This window comes from Taudactylus pleione, unplaced genomic scaffold, assembly GCF_031769625.1.
Source record: "Taudactylus pleione unplaced genomic scaffold, aTauple2 ptg000053l, whole genome shotgun sequence".
Taxonomy (NCBI): Eukaryota; Metazoa; Chordata; class Amphibia; order Anura; family Myobatrachidae; genus Taudactylus; species Taudactylus pleione.
The window spans coordinates 36,650,921-36,669,207 of record NW_028284455.1 but is presented as its reverse complement, the minus strand read 5'-3'; the positions used below and the strand labels follow the sequence as shown (position 1 = coordinate 36,669,207).

At 42.2% G+C, this 18,287-nt stretch overlaps 1 protein-coding gene across 1 annotated transcript in view; it reads right to left on the bottom strand.

The window, feature by feature from the left end:
* Positions 1–18,287, bottom strand: part of LOC148535369 (collagen alpha-6(VI) chain-like) — a 181,062-nt gene that overhangs the window by 54,290 nt on the left and 108,485 nt on the right. The window contains exon 27 of the mRNA XM_088462675.1: positions 2,465–2,527. Coding sequence (XP_088318801.1) covers positions 2,465–2,527 — 63 coding nt within the window. The remainder of the gene's footprint in view (positions 1–2,464; positions 2,528–18,287) is intronic.

The following is an 18,287-nucleotide window of genomic DNA, read 5'->3' as shown; positions in this document are numbered from 1 at the left end:
TACCCCTTTTCCACCAAAATTTCGGGTCTGACCCGGAGTTGGAACAGAGTTCGTATCTAGCCGTCGCCGACTCGGGATATTCCCGAGTCGGCGCCGCTCACACCGGTCCAACGCTCCTAGCGTCCACTTTCCCGGCGTGAAAGTGGACGCTTGGAGATGACGTCATCTCCAAGCGCCACTGAAGCTGGACCAATCGGCCGGCTTGCAGCGCACTCCAGGTCATCATGACCCAGAGTGCGCTGTTCTCGCAGCAGGGTTTCACGGGATACGCCCATGTTAAACCCTGCTGTTTACTTGGGTTGGATTGCCGGGTCACTCGACCCGGCGATCCAACTCTCTCCCCTTTTACACCAGTGAGCTGCCAGGGTTAACCCTGCAATAACCCAGGTTTTAGCTCCGTTGTTAAAGGGGTATAATTCTGAATAATAATGTATTATATTTCTAATGCCTTTCATTTTGCCAACCTTGTAGATATGTATGTTTGTTACAAAAATAAAATTCCCATTTACAGATAAATCTTTACATTCCTTTCTCACTGCAGTATAGTACAGTATGATAAGTTTGTTATAATAAAATGTACTTGTACATGTTTCTAAGTTTCAGTATTTGTAAATAAATATTGATTAGGTGCTGGGGTATACACAGTGGGTCTGATTCAGCTTAGGACAGAATTACAAAACTGCATGCAGGCAGATTTACAGTTCTGTTCTAGCAATTATGATAATGCAGCAATAGGCATCACGCCTCCTGCATGCATTACTGATCCGAGCTGTGTTGTACAATGCATCATCGGCTAATCTGCTGGAACATTGGCCGGCTAATTGATTCATGGTTTCAAGCAAGCCGTCTGCCACAGATAAGAGAAAGGGGCCAGGAAATCCCCGTCAGCTGACGGAGATCCCAGTCTCTTCTCTACCCCAATGATGGTGACACACCTCCGTTTTGGTCCCTTCCCTCCCACAAATGGCAGCAGATTATCAATCAATGAGAGTCTGCTGCCAGTCTGCGTGCGGGATCACAGACCCATTCTGTACATGCACAGAATGGGTAACACACCTGCGCAGATTCCCGACTGCTGAATCAGGCCCAATAATTGTCTGTGAGGCCACCATTGAATTTGCTCCAACACAATGAAAAGTCATGTAATGTTTGTCTCATCAGATACTACTGTTGTGTGACTCATGAAGAGCTGCCAGGCCTGCCAGCATAAAGGTAGGTACAAACTGGCATTTGCCATGTGCTTTTTTTCTTTGCTGCGGCCTCTATTTGAGATAGATGTAAATTGTGATCTGCAGTGCAATGGTATGTATAAACACAAATATACAGGGTACCATTAGTACAATGATTTTATAATCACATCTATTTATGGGTCTGATTCAGAGGTGGATGCACTGCCGATGTTGGTTGTAGTGAAACGATTACTTGCTACTGCCCATACATCTAGGATGCACCGTGTATGTGTTTCCCGATTGTGTCTGTGCAGATTCGCAGTTCTTAATTGAGGCACATGCAGGGAGAAGTGTATGGCAAATGTAGTGGGCTTACCTGGGCGGGGACAGGATGTCTTAGTGCACACACAGTGATGGTCAGTTTTATGGGCATGTTGTGTAAACAGACACTCCAGCGCTCACATAGGAGGCCATACATGGACGGAGAAACAGCAGCTAGTGCAAGTTTCAATGGTGCAACTTATAGTGGTGCCTAAGGATGTAGCAATCAGTATTACTGTGTGTACAGACGCTGACAATGGCCATCTCAGGCCTTGCACAATCGGACGCATGAATGAACACAGGGGAAGGGGTTTGTAGAGGCATTTGCATAAAATCTCAGATGGCCGATCGCCAACAGACACAGCTGCGGGGGCTTCTGCGTCCACTTCTGAATCAGGCCCATTATGTCCTTAACTTGTCTTAAGGCCCCCATACATCAGCAATCTGAAAACCACAACTGAACAATTTGAAGATTTATTGCCCGATTTTAGGATTTCTCAGTTGAGCAATCTGCGCCCATACACTACAGATCTTTTTCAGTGATTTGCAGATCGATTGCAGCAAACACAGATCTGGCAATCTTGAAAGGCCCATCATTTTGCTAGAAACGGTCTGCAAATCTGCTGATCATGTCCATACACTAGCAATCTACAGCCCCAATCGATCTGTGAAATCCAACATGTTGGACAATCTGATTAAACAATTCCAATCACTTTTTGGTTGTAATCTGCGATCTGTGAAGCCCATACATTACAGATTTTTATACACAATCGATTGCAAATTGCACGATTGCTGCAATCCATCTCTGATGTATGGGGGCCTTTAGATATGCATAGTAACACATCATTTAATAACTATGGATCTGTTGTCATAGTGGTTTAAATATCTTATTAAATAATAATAATAATTGTAAAATGCACACATGCTATATAGGTCAATATAAACTTTGCAAATATAATAAATTATGTTCTAACCACAGGTCCTCTTGGTCCCACTTGCCCAGGATTTCCTTTCTCTCCATTATCTCCAAGTTCCCCCTGCCAAAGAGCAAGACAAACTGTTACAGTATTTATGTGTTAGGAAGATTATGTTATGTTTCAGAGAAAGTATTATTTCTAAATGACACGTGTTTTATGTTGTCATAATAAGCTCCAGATGTACTTTACATGGTTTGTCAATGTAAAATTAAATTAGACTTTTTACAGCATTCACATTTATTATTCAATGGCGACATGTCACAAACACCAGCAGGTCAGATATGAATGTGTAATATGATGGACGCTATCTGGCATGTTTGTTACCTGGCACTGGGCTGTCGGTGGATTTCAATGCTGTAGTTATTGCACAGGAAACATTGGGGGTCTATGTACTAAGCCTTGGAGTGAGTTAAAGTGGATTGAAATAAAGTACCAACCTCTCCTAACTGTCATTTTTCAAACACCTGACAGTTAGGAACTGATTTGTTGGTACTTTTTCTCCATCCACTTAATCTCTCTCCAAGACTTAGTACATAGATCCCATTGTCTTATAAAATGTTTGCACAGCATAAAATAAGTTGCCTTCAAGTAATGCATATTAAAAACTTTTCATATTATTAACAATAAATAAATTCCCCTAAATTTTAGTAAATTTAGTAAATATATTTATTTCTACAACAAATAAATCAAATTCCATATATAACATCCAACAGAAAGGGGAGAGAAGGAAAGAACAGATAGTAAAGTACATAAATGGAATGTTAAATATAAACATTACATTATTACTACAAGAATTTAGACATGTATACTAGACCAGACTTCTACCATACTTTCGTTTCCATATTACAGTAAGCAAGAATCTACTGAATATTTATTTATTTGGGGTGATTTAAGACACGTAACACAACTTAGCACACCTGTTTATTTATTCTAGCTTATACCTCCTGTTACTTGAGTAACTCACTATCAAGGTCTTTGTGTGTATAATGCGGTGCACATATTTTGTTTAAATTTGCAGCTTGCACATGATAAAGCTGGTCATGAAATTATGAGTATCAAAAATTAAACAGAACAATTCATTGTTGCACAGGGATATATACTATAGACATTTCCAACCCTCATTCACACACATGCAGCGTTTCTGTGTATATCTGTTAGAAATTAATGACTTTCCTATGAGTATCCTGTGACATTACCATTTCACAAATATATAAACAAATAAATAAATTTTTTCATTGTTGCATTGGTGTTTTTATAGAACATGATATTCAAAAACAAAATTTTTAAATACAAAATGGTACTAATGGTTCTGACTTTTTTTTTCCTGTATCGATGTAGGCAAAATCATTTGCTGTAAAACAATGACAGTTAGAACCAAAATTGACATTATCATTATATATAACTTACAAGCGTTACCCTAACTCTAACTGTCGGCATTCTGAGAATGTCGACATTTCACTTGGCTACATTTCAGATGTCGATGGTCAAAATATTCAAATCATTTTTATATTTTCTGAGGTAATAATGAGCAAACTCTTGAGTTCTATATGAGGTCTTTGTATAAAATTCTAAATAAATTAAACTAATATGTTAGGGTTAGGGCATTCTGGGGATGTCAACATGGTGCATGTCAACAGGTTGATCTATGTCTAGTGTCAACATTGTTGTGTCGACATTATGAATGTCAACATGGTAACTGTTGACAATGTGACTGGATCCCGATCCTACACGTTTATGATCCTTTGAACAGGTCTCTTCACTAACTGGTTTAATATACAATATCGACAATGATTCATTGCAGACTTTGAAGTATTTTTAGATTTAGATTTGCATCTTAGTGGGTTTTTTATTTTTGACTTTTTTAAAGTAGGCGAGGGCTGTTTAAGCTTGCGACTAGATAAGAGTCCTGAATTTTAGTAATTGGCTGGAGACTATGAACCCTTGTTACTAGGTAGATTTACATCCTTAGGTTTTTTGCTATTGGTGGTTTTTAGCTTATAGGAATCTTGGTAGGCGTGGTTTAGCTGGGTTATAAATAGGGAGTACTTCAGCAGTCACCATCTTTTTTAGTTTGGAAGGCTGAGTACTTTGTATTATCTTGAGCTCACCTCAGATATATTTGTGAGGATATTTCCTGCTTTTATCTACCTCCAGTGTTCTTGTCACCACTTTAATCTTTCTGCATTCCCTTTTCCCCCCTTTTTGTTTTCTAGCTTAACCCCATTTTCACTGTAACAGTTTCCATCCCCCTTTTTCCATTGCTTTTTCTACCCTTCCCCTCTCTCCCTTTCTCCTTTGTATCCCTTTATTTTGTCCATCCTCATAGCTTGCCCTACCCCTTTGTTCAGAACAGGGGATAGAAGCCTAGGGCTGCTACTGCTAGTGCAGCTGTATTCCCTGTCAGGCTGAGCAGGGGGGAGAAGCCTAGGGCTGCTATTGCTAGTGCAGCTGTATTCCCTGCAAGGCTGAGCAGGGGGGAGAAGCCTAGGGCTGTGTCTCCCTGTCAGGCAGAGCAGGTGGCTCTGTCTGGTGACACAGCTCCTGTTTCAGCAGCTGGGGTGGTTATGGTAGCAGTCCAGCATGTACTGGCTGCTGCTCATAGTGAAACATCAGTCTGAATATTAGCTCCCCATATGCAGTGTCCTTGGGGGGGGGGGGGGGGGGTCAGGCTGTTTTTGTAGAGGTTCACACATGCCTGCCTCTGTTAAAGTTAATTTCCCATTTGGTCTGAATTAGTGGTGGGAGCACTAGAAGGTGGTGCAGAGGCCAGGCTTCTTGCTGCGGCGGGATCGACGCCAGTTTTTCACTCCGAAGTGCTTGGTCCATCTGGGGTTGGTGAGTATGTACCTTTAATTGATGAGCTGTTGTCATCTGTATCTTTTTCTTCTAGTAGCAGCAGCTGCTCTTCCTCTTGCGCTACATATAGACTGTGTGTATTTGCTAAGCTTAATGCGCAAAGGTTAAGTAACAAGAAAACTAAGGGCGCTAGTACAGCACAGTTTCTTATAAAAGAGATCAAGGTTTTGCAAAGGGATATGGTACATTGTGCAAACACAGAAGTTGCCAGGTGTTTGATAAGAAAGGCCAGGGAAAAAATATGTAAGGGTAAAACTAAATATGTAGATTATTTTTGTTTTAACAGAGGAGGCAAAGAAAGATTTAAATAAGGCTAGGAAGCCTAGTACTATTGGAGAGGAAGCATTTGGGAGTTATATAATTGGATTAAGGACATCTTAGTTTTATTTTTTGGCATGCTATCTAGAAACACATCCTAAGGAACATCAAAATGTTATAAAATATATTTATTTGATACATGATGTTTTTAAAATCAAAGGGTCAGGTTTGTAAGAATTACGACGATAAGTTTTGTCGCAAACTGGAAGGGAAAAAATAAATAAATAAAATAAAAGGATTACTCCTCTTGGGTTAGAACGTAGAGGTATGGTTAGAGGTAACCCAGCATGAGAAGGTTCTTCAAAAGGAGGTACGCACTACCGGCAAGAGGTGTAGCGAGGTCGGCAGCATAATTTAAATGTTTTGCCTATAACAACTCTTGTTGTTTGGGGGGGGTGGGGTGTCATGTTTTACACTCCTGTCATATCTGTGGAGGGGACACCTAGCAAAGGATTTTAGAAGAGGAAAGGACACAGAGTTAGGAGGAAAGTGTGAGTCCAGGACCAACACTTCATAAGGCTAGCTCACCTATTAACTTAGAGGAGCTTGAAAAATGTTTGGGTTGGTATTCTTTGTGGTTTGAGGCCCAATTTCTTTTAGAGGGTTTTACAGCTGGTTTTCATTTACCAATTAAAGATTTGTTAAAATTAGTGGCAGTTAGGAACCTTTGTTCAGCTAGGGAGTTTCCTGAATTGTATTGCAGAAGGTTACAGTTGAAGTTAGCTTAGGACGCATGTGCGGCCCTTTCTCTTCGGCCCTGCTGCCAGATTTTGTGCATATTCTCCCCTTGGTGTCATACCTAAAAAAGTTCTCAATAAATATAGACTAATACAGCAATTTTCTTACACGCAAGGGGCATCATTAAATTATGGCATCCTGGAATGTTTCTGCAGCGTTCGTTATCAATTCTTTGATGAGACATTGGACCTTGTGTGAGTTTTTGGTAAGGGAGCATTAATGGCAAAACTGGATATTGAATCAGCTTTACCATTCCTGCCTCTGCACCCAGAATCCATGAGATTTATGGGTTTTTAATTGAATGGGCAGTATTATGTAGATAAATGTTTCCCCATGGGTTGCTCCATTTTGTGTGTCTATTTAGAAAAATGTTGTTCCTTTTTACATTGGTGCATTCAGGATGGCACTAGTCATACTGGTATAATGCATTATTTAGATTACTTTTTGTTATAGGTCCTGTGGATAGTGGTGTTTGTGCGAACAAACTATTTTCAGCGCAATCATTGTTTCATATTTTTAGGAGTGCTTGTTGCACAGGACAGAAGGGAAGGCCCCTTTTCCAGTTTGTCCTACCTAGGTACAGAAATATACATTGTAGAAGGATGCTGTTGGCTCCCAGCAGATAAAGTTCAAAAGCTTTTAGGCTTGATTCAGTTTAGTTTGGCTACAGGGAAGATTAGGTTGTGGGTCACCCAATCTCTACAAGGTTCATTTAATTTTGCCTGTTGCATTATTCCGATGGGGTGAGTTTTTTGCCGGAAATATGAACGTGCTACAGTTGGGGTTAATAAAACCCATCTCCGTGTGAGTTTGTCCAAGGAGATCAAGGATGATCTACAAATTTGGGCATCATTTTTTTATTTTTAGAGGATTTGGCCTACAAAGCCGATGCCCAACGCAATGTTGCAGCTGTTTATGGATGCGGAGGGTGCTACGTGTTTTGGGACTAATTTTGATGGTGATTGGTGTGTGGCATCATGGCCGGTTGCATGGCATGAAGCAGGTTTCACAGCTAACCTCCTATTTTTGGAACTACGTATTTCCAATAATAGTGGTAGTAGAATTATGGGTCGACAAATAGTCTATAATATATTCTGGTGTGAAAATTTGGTTGTCGTACATGCACTTAACAATCAACATTCATCCTCTCCTCAAACTCTGCATTTTTTGAGTCCTTTAGTTTTTTTTTTTGTTTTAAATGTTTACAGGCAGATATAGGTTTTAAAGCTAAACATGTGCTGGGTGTTGGCAACATGATAGCAGATGCTTTGTTGCGTTTTAACTTTGCTAAATTTTGTGCTCCAGTTCCCGAAGGATTAATTTGCCCTTCTCATGTCTGGTAGATTATAGGCATAGAAGGGCTTGCACAAAAATCATTGGCCCCGTTAACTCTGGGAGTTTATACTGCGGCTAGGCATGATGGGAATCATTTTAGCACATTTTTATCCAGGGGGTAAGTAAGTGGATCAATGTTTGCTGGCTTTTGTTTGGGGGCAGAATGAACGCGGGGTGGTCAAAGTCTGCTATCTGGGCAGCCTTGGCGGGTACATCTTTCTTTTCCAAATGTAATAGTTCTTACGATCCCACAAAATCGTTTGTTCTTGCCAAGGACATTAAGGGCTGGTCTCAGGACTCATATGCCATGCCAGATTCCAGGAAACCGGTAGATCTGAAGTTGTTGGAAGACCTGTCTTCTGCAATTCACAGTATTGCCTCCTCCAGTTATGAAGCCCAACTTGTTAAAGTAGCTTTTTCACTCACATTTTTGGGGCTTTTTGAGTGAGCGAGCTTGTGGTTGTCAGCGTCAACAGCTTTGCTTACATGAAACATCCTCATTAGGGAGAGTGAGGTTTTATGTAAAATTCATTGCCGTGGTGTAAATTGAGAGTCCAGTATAATAGCGCAATATGGCCATTTAAGCTTTGCTCTGTTTATTCTACTTTGAGGCCTCGAGGTAGCAGCCATTTTTTTTTTCATACAGATTTTTTACCCGCTTACTAAGTTTAGTTCACAGCAGTTTTTAAGCGCTGTTTGATTCAGTTCAGTTTAAAGGATGAACAAGCATTTATTAGGAAAGGGCTGCTTCGTGTGCTGCGGCTGCTGGTCTCTTGACAGTAGACACTCCGAGGGTTGGTAGATGAAAGTCGGTTGACCACAATGCATACATTCGCTGCGATAAGCGCTGCAATTCGCCGTTTCCGCTATAACCCAACATTGTTTAATCGCCGATTTTTTAATGATTAGTATTCAAAAAATGAGGGTGTGAAGGGATTTGTTTTTTTTTCCTCCGATGAGCCCTTCTATCACAATTGGCTCATATCATGGTCCACGGGAGGTTTTCACGTTTTCTCCTTCACTTGGGTTCTGTTTCTTTCTTTCTTTCTTTCTCTTATAGTGGCTAGGTTTTCTTCTCCTGTTCCTGTAATGGTTTTGGGTGCAGTTTCTGACTTTAGGGTTTATATTTTGTTTGGGGGAATATACTGTAGGGTTAGATGGGTGGGTCCTTTGCAGCACAGTTGCGTCTTCAGGAGGGGTGTTTTAGTTGTACCCTCACCTTGTGTATATTTATTTGGCTGGAGCTGATCTGGTAGCGTCTTCTTTGCCACCTCTCAGAAATATAATTCAGTCATAATTAATAAAAGCTGTAACCTTTTAATCCAAGCACTTGTTGTCCATGTGGTATTTCAATTAGTGTTATAAGGGTTTTTTATACCTATCGGTTAATTGCAATAATGAATGGACGCCTTAATGAATACATTGTTGCTAATTATTTGTATTTAGTATTGAGCTATGATGATCACTGTAATAATCATCAGATTTGCCATCCATGATGTCTTTATGGGAACAGCATGTAAAATGTACTATTATTTAGTCACAGCAGTTATTTTTCTGATTCAAGGCATGAATGACGTTAGTTGTTTCTTTTTATACAATCACTAATTGCAGCTTCCCAATAACATATTAATTCCTCCACAGGTGTAGATTTGTGTCTATAATTGCATCCTAATTAACATATAGCTGCCGTCCAATGTTCTATAAATACTGCTATTCTGCGATGTATTATATCCCCCGAGGAACTGAAACAGCCATTAGGACCACACGCTATGTAATATTCTCCAATAAAGAAATGTATTTTTGATTTTACAGTATTGGTGCAAATCCTTCCTGTCAAATTCTTGTGGGTGAGTTCTATACTGATTTTTTTTCTGGACTAGACACAACACTGTGCAGATATTCTTGCTGTGTGTGTAACCCCTGGGGACGCTGCAGCTGGACTTGAGTACCATGGGGCTACTAATAACCTTTGCCTCAGTAAGAAGAGAGATGGGTACTGTCTTTAATCAGTCCAGATGAGAAACTATATCTCCCAGAAGGCTACTGTGAAAAGGGGGCAGAGCCTAATGGGTCTGCATGTTTGGAGACTGGGAAACCCCTGAGCAGTGTAGGGACGGACATCATAAGCCCAGCATCAAATGGTTGCAGGGCAGGGGCGTATTTATAATGGGAGCAGAGTGTACGGGGCACACGGGCCCCTGGGGCCAGGGGGGTCCCGCACTGCACACCTTGCACCCATATTATACTTGGTGCTAACAATATGTTATTAGAACATAAAATATGATGAAATGAGAATGAATTAATAAATACACATTTAATTATGCAGATACACAGATAGAAAACAGAATGGAATCTGTTCATGAACAGTAAAATAAAAAATAAACATGAAATATCATTAAAATGAATATGACATGTGACAAATAGTTAAAATAGAATGCATATATATATATCCCTAGTTGGAAAAGGATATCCTGATGAATGTGAAATCTGGAAATGAATTAATCAGTTGGTCCTTAAAAAAATGGACAGAAAAGGCTGCATGCAGTAAAAATATTGCAGAATATTGAATAATATTATTAATAATCCAGAATCCAGTAGCCAGATATTATAGTAAAAATAAAGCCAAATAAACGTGCTGGATCTTTCCAGTGGCTTACCCGCTCAATGCAGTTTGTAATGTGGGTATTCAGTGGCAGAGGATCTGGATGAAGTTTCTGCTTGTGAGTCCCGGCCGGGAGAGCAATTAATAAACAGAGTCTCGTAATGCTGGTTAGCGGTGCGGCTCTGATGCAGGGCGGCTGAATGGTATGCCGCTCTTTCAGCTAGCGACGTCTCGCTTAACTGTTACTGACCATCAGGAGTCACCTCTCAGTCAGCCGCAGTTTGTGGAGCCGGAATCAGTCAGTCTTTATCGGGGCATGTGTTGAAAATAGCCGCTGGCTGGGCTAATAGCCACTTCTTAGTTAACAAGCTTCTTAGCAGTGGTCAGTGGGACCTATGAGCAAAAGAATGTGTGTAGATGGGAGCCACTAACGCGTTTCTTGGCCCTGGTAATCTGGCCATTTCCTCAGAGGTATACCTCTCATAACAGGACATCCGTATCTATCTCTCCAGGTGGACATGCTAAGTTGTTGCAGGTGGACATTACATGTGTTACTAATTAAATTAATAGTAACACTATGTAACAGCCATTTCAGTATAGTGTCCACATCCTGCAGAATATAGAAAAACCTTTTTTCTTAAATATAACCAGAGAAACATATCTCAGTATCAAAACAAATTATAACAATAGACTCAAATCAAATGAAATGAAATGTGTATACTTAAATAAAAACACAATTGAGTAAGAAAAGTAAATAGAAATAAGAAATGAAAATGAAAAATAAAAAATAAATAAAAAATAAAAATTACTTAGTAATAATATATATATATATATATATATATATATATATATAAATACACATAAAAATTATAATAAAAATAAATATAAATATAAGTATAAATGAAAGTATATAAGCGGAAAATGTACTCCAATTATTAATACCCTTCACTATTTACAATCATGGTTTTATTTGCTCTTAGAGAGCACTTCCTATGAGTTCAGTGGATGTTTTAGCTTATAATCTTCACTAAACATCATACATGATATTCTTCATTTATCTGTTCAGTCATTTGTAACCATGTACATCTTGTGGTAGATGTTCCTGCATTCTGGTCATTGGTGCAATTCAACACCAGTTTGTGTAGGCCCCTCTCTACCATAGAATTTATGAATTATGTGTCATCATTTTTCCCAAAAATTTTTTTGGGACTGTTATCTATATTTTAATTACTTTTTGACATTTATATTATTTGTACACAAGTACATTTTCCGCTTATATACTTTCATTTATACTTATATTTATATTTATTTTTATTATTTTTATGTGTGTGTGTGTATATATATATATATATATATATATTTTTTTTATTACTAAATCATTTTTATTATTTATTTTTTATTTTTCATTTTCATTTCTTATTTCTATTTACTTTTCTTACTCAATTGTGTTTTTATTTAAGTATACACATTTCATTTCATTTGATTTGAGTCTATAGAAATAATTTGTTTTGATACTGAGATATGTTTCTCTGGTTATATTTAAGAAAAAAGGTTTTTCTATATTCTGCAGGATGTGGACACTTTATACTGAAATGGCTGTTACACGGTGTTACTATTAATTTAATTAGTAACGCATGTAATGACCACCTGCAACAACTTAGCATGTCCACCAGGAGAGATATATATACGGATGTCCTGTTAAGGGAGGTATACCTCTGAGGAAATGGCCAGATTGCCAGGGCCGAGAAACGCATTAGATGCTCCCATCTACACACATTCTTTTGCTCATAGGTCCCACTGACCACTGCTAAAAAGCTTGTTAACTAAGAAGCGGCTATTAGCCCAGCCAGCGGCTATTTTCAACACATGCCCCGATAAAGACTGACTGATTCCGGCTCCACAAACTGCGGCTGACTGAGAGGTGACTCCTGATGGTCAGTAACAGTTAAGCGAGATGTCGCTAGCTGAAAGAGCGGCATACCATTCAGCCGCCCTGCATCAGAGCCGCACCACTAACCAGCATTACGAGACTCTGGGCCTGATTCAGAGCCGGACGCTATTTGCGGACGGTCGTTCCAAAAAAGGGGCCGGATATTTAAATTGAGCGCTCGCTCTTTGCGGTTTGTGACGCCTCTATGTCTGAGCGAGCGAATGAAAAATGCGCTCGCTATTTTGCAAAGACGCCCCTTTTCCGTTCGCATCACACATCATCTCCGGTATTTATTAGATTAATCGGGTACATTGAAAGGCATCTGAACTGCTCGCAGTGCTTGTGGTAGGTATTTCTTACCGCTATCACTGCGAGCAGTTCAGGCTAAAACACAACCAAGTGACGTGGTCGATGACGCTCCTTTAATAATTATGCACTCCCATTAAACGCCGTTTTTACCGTTAGGCACGCCTGCGTTCGGATCTCCACTCCCCCGTTTTCAAGCACCTTCCCCTGTTACCACCCACAAACGGTACATTCTGTCAATCAAATTAGCAGCCCCTCGCTGTTTTGCGAGCGCACGGTTTCCGACCGCAATGACTGGTTTGTGCATGCGCATTACGACCCATACGCATGCACAGTTGTGCGAACATCGCTCAGAGCGAACGAGCGGCCACTTACGAGCGGCTCTGAATCAGGCCCTCTGTTTATTAATTGCTCTCCCGGCCGGGACTCACGAGCAGAAACTTCATCCAGATCCTCTGCCACTGAATACCCACATTACAAACTGCATTGAGCGGGTAAGCCACTGGAAAGATCCAGCACGTTTATTTGGCTTTATTTTTACTATAATATCTGGCTACTGGTTCTGGATTATTAATAATATTATTCAATATTCTGCAATATTTTTACTGCATGCAGCCTTTTCTGTCCATTTTTTAAAGGACCAACTGACTCATTCACTACCAGATTTCACATTCATCAGGATTTCCTTTTCCAACTAGGGCATATATGCGCATTCTATTTTAACTATTTGTCACATGTCATATTCATTTTAATGATATTTCATGTTTATTTTTTATTTTACTGTTCATGCACAGATTCCATTATATTTTCTATCTGTGTATCTGCATAATTAAATGTGTATTTATTAATTCATTCTCATTTCATCATATTTTATGTTCTAATAACATATTGTTAGCCCTCCCACACATGTGTTTTTTTTCTGTTATAACTAGTATTTTGAGGAATCTGCCTATCCCTTCAGTGGTGAGCTGCAATAATATTTGTAGTTCTCAGTTTTTCTTTTCTGGAGCGCCCGTTTTTTCCGTGTGTCTTTTATATATTCCATATTATACTTACCTGTCCGGAGTCCCACGTCGGTGCCGGTGTCTGCGCTGTTAAAAGCGGCTGGAATATGGCCACTGCCACCATTTTCCCGTTGTTTGCGCATGCGCAGTACAGGGAAGAGGGCTGGCGCAGCCATTTTCCTGGTGACCTGCTCATGCGATGACCTGCGCATGCGGTACAGACTAGTTCCAAGAGTCTATAAATGCGGCACTGCTCAGTGCGTTGCCGGACGGAGAGGAGGGGGTCCGTGATGAAGACTGTACACGGGCCCCCTCCTCTCTAGAAACCCCCCTGTTGCTGGGCTTCCGACATCAAATCCAGCGATGTGATGACAACTAGCCATTGCATTGCAACCATTTGATAGCATAACCATTGTGATGATTATACTTCGAACCAAACAGGGGGCTTAGCCTCTGTGAACAGGGACGGAGCCTTGCGGAACCCCCGTTCATGTCATTTTAAAGGAAAAAATGACACGAAAAGATGCTCGGCGCTACCAAGTCACGTTACAGCATGGCACGACTAGAAGGGCTGTTTAACGTGCAAAGAAGCTACAGTAGATGTATGAGGAAACATCTGTATTTGAGTCTATTCATGAGCAGTGAAATTCCCTTTATCGGTGATAACAGGGCTTTTCATTGCTTTCTCCATTTCATAGAAGGGGTTACCATGGAGAAATCTGAGATTTCTCCAGCGGTGCCCCTGATTAGTACATACATCGCTACCCCATACACAAGTATGGGGAGAGCGATTCATAAAAGCACGGAAAGCTCAGCTTTCCGTTTCGCTTCTAGAAATCTTTTCACCAGTTCAGGATGGCGTAATGTGCCTCCTGAGGGGAGAAGAGCAGCAAAGACTCCTTTCTCCCCGCCTCCTCCCTACTCTCCCCACCCCCTTCAGCTGCAGCAGCCAATCAGGGGAGCCCTCGGCATATTCATATGCCGGGGCACCTCCTCCTTGCTGCCTTAGTGCTCTGTCCAGTGCCCCCTTGCTTTGCCCCTAACCCAGCTGCCGCTATAGTAAAGTGCAGTGGCGGATCTAGACTTTACTTTTATGGGGGGCGGTTTAAGAATAAAACTGACTCCCTCCCCTGGATCCCCCCACAATAATAATATGGTCCACAAGCAGGCTCCTCCCAGCCCTACATGTGCGCCAGACCCCCACAATAATACTATGCTCCACAAGCAGACTCCTCTAGTCCTACAAGTCCACCAGACCCCCCTGGACCCCCCACATTATACAATATGATCCACAAGCAGGCTCCCCCAGCCTCACATGTGCTTCTGACCCACCCACTGAACCCTAATGATATGCTCCACATTCCACAATGACTCACAGCAACAAAGAATCTGCATTTACCAGCAGACCACCGGTCTGTCACAGCCCAGACAGCTCCACTGCTCTAGATGGTGCCCGCCTTGACGGTTCTTCAGTGTCACTCCTCACTTTCTTCACTGCGCATGCGCAAAGGAGGACTGAGGGGGGGCAGCCACCAGTGTGTCCTCTCACTCTGCCCCTACCCCCGCTATACTAAGGTGACCTGACATATGCATATGCCGGGTCACCTCAGCACTGCCCGCTGCCCCAGTGTGCCTCTACCCCCGCCGTCATTAGTTAGGTGACCCGGCACATACCGAGTCACTTCACACTACTGCCTCCTTGACTGGCTCCTACCGCCGCTACCGTCCACTTTTCCCCACCCCGCCACTATTATTAAGATGATCTGGCGGGTCACTAAGTTCCTCCTGACTGCCGGGCGCCCGCTGCCCCAGTACTCCCTCCCACGCCGCTAGATGACACACCTCCTCCTGGCTGCCCCAGCCAGTGCCAGTCTCCCTGCCCCTACCTACCTGACACACAGTGCAAGGATGACCCGGCGCATGCGCAGAAGAAGGGAACAGAAGCGACAGGACCTGAAGAAAAGGTTAGGTCTAGACTATAGAGCACTGATGGACCTGTGACGTCACACCCACGTGACCCGGCCTAAAAGGGGGAGGGGCAGGGATGCTAACGGGGGACCAAAAGTGTCCCCTCGCGGGCTCGCTGCGCTCGCCACGCTTCGGGCACGGTGGCTCGCTGCGCTCACCACAAATATTTCTTCCCCTTCTGTGCCCTAGTGGATGGTAACGAAGGAGCGGTCCAGCCTCCTGCAGCGGTCACGTGGTGGATACGTCACAGAGGTCCTTTAGCCACATAGGAAATAGCAGCAACCCTGAAGAAAAGGGGAAGACCGGACCGCTGCAGTGGGATTTACCGCATCGCTTCTCCAAACAGGTAAGTGTACAAGAATTGCTACTTATCTGAGCTATAGATCACATCGAACTGATGCGATCTATAGTGATAAGTAACAATTCAACATCGCACATATACATGAATAGACCCCTATACCATGTTGTGCTCCCTCTGGAGGGAAAATAAAGTTATGGAACTACAAGTACAATTAAGCAAGGGTACGAGGATTTTACTATTTGTGACTGCAAAGGGATTGAGACCTTACTGCAAAGGGATTGAGACCTTACTGCAAAGGGATTGAGATCTTATTGCAAAGGGATTGAGACCTTACTGCAAAGGGATTGAGAAGCTGTAAACTGGACACATGGTGCTTCCATGCCACGTTGGCATCCATACATAAGTGCCCCAGCTTGCAGTGCACTGCTTCATCTGTGAGGTGTGTTTGAGTGCTGGCTATGAGTGTGGCTGGCAGACAGTATATTGTAGAGATATAAATAAATATATATTACATTCAAGCCTTCAGACTATTCTCAGCATAAGGAGCCAGTAAGGTTAGCATCCAATATATAGATCCAGTGTATAAGGGTGTGACAACTGATGTTTGTCATATTCTGTTGAGTTATTGTGTTAACCTATTTTTCATATTATATAGTAAGTCAAGGAGCTGCCGCTCTACTTTTATCCATGCTGCCTTACTATTGTATTATTCACAGTGGCGTCATGAAGGGGTGCAGGCCACACCGGGTGTCAGAGGGGGTGACACCAAAATGCCAGCTCCTCTGCAGTGACAGGAACTGGTTGCTGCCATGTTACATTCTCCTGCAGCACCCGGCTCCTGTCTTAGAAGAGGAACCAACAGTGCAGACTGCCTAGTCTCCGGAGACAGCCCAGCATCTCTGGTGATGCTGGGCTGCCCCCGGAGTGATGTTATCGGGATCCCCAGCGAGGCCACACCCCTTTATTTATGCCACACCCTCTTTTTCAGATGTCACCCCTCTAGCGCGATGGGGATATCCAGAGAGCACACCGATAAAAAAAAAAAGTTGCAATAAGGTTTTTCCAGTTCAAAAAAGTGTGACGGGACAGGTTGGCTTTTGCAGCACACAGTGGGGTAGATGTATGAAAGCTCTTTACCAAGGCGCAGCAGGACGCACTACCGATGAGATGTAAGAACATCTCATCGGCCGGAGAGGGGGAGCGATAACTCCCCCCTCCGGCGCTACCCGCTAGAGACAGCAGCGCATCAGCCTAGTGCTGATGCGCTGTGTCTCTGTCCTGGTCGGCTCCACTGAGCATGCGCGGGATCTCGCAAATATTGCGAGATCCCCGTGTTCAGCCCTGGAGCCGGCAGCAGCCCCAGCAGGGACAGTGCTCTCCCTGCTGTGGGTATAGGCTAGCGCCAGGCTGTAGCTGTTGATAATGACAGCTACAGCCAGCCGAACGGTCATGCGGTATGACCGTTCGTACATGGCCCTGCCGCTCGGCGCTGCTATCTTGTAGATAGCAGTGCCGATAATGACAGGGGTGCATAGCGCCCCTGTCATTTACGACCCAGACCATACATCGGGGAGAAGCGGTATCAGCGCACATAACGTGCGCTGATACCGCTTCTGGGCTTCATACATCTACCCCCTTGTGTTACAGCGTGTAAGTACTGGGCAGGGGATTTTCAGAATCTCCACCTGGTGTATTTCCAGAACACTCTCCAGAAGAGAGAGGGGTGATTCGGGTGGAGGCACTGAAAACCAAGTACAGAGGTGAGAAGCACCTACATCATTTAACATACTGTATATACAACCTCACAACGCATATTATAGAAGGGGGTGTTACATGTACACTACTACCTCTCTCCTATTTTCACTGTGTGTGTGTGTGTGTGTGTGTGTGTGTGTGTGTGTGTGTGTGTGTGTGTGTGTGTATGTATGTCAGATTATATATATGGGCACATACAGAAACACAACCACTGTGACAATATTAAAAAGGAATGTTATTAACACTCATACATGCATACTTGCTGCTTTCCTGTGTTCCTTCAACAGTTCCTAATGTTATTAAATATAATGTTACTGAGGTGCGCAATTTCATATTGTCTATCACTGTGTATTTTTTCTGTGTGCACCACATTGTGTAAAGCCGCAATCAAACACAATATCATTAGTCTAGGGCTACTTGCAATAGTTAAAGCTCAGTAACTCACTATTAAAAACGTTTTAAATATTCTTTTAAAGCATAGATCTAATAAACAAATATAAAATTTGCACTAAAGGTGGTGTATACTGTTGGACAACCTGTGTTCTCTTAATGCCACAAATGAGGAGAGGGGGGTATTGAATGAAAAATGGCTGTCCAAAAGTGAGCAACCTCTTATACATTTAAGCAGCCTTATAATCTCCTGGGACAAACATTAGATATGTTTATCCAATGTACCTCACAAAGTATTGGATTGAAAAAGGACATGG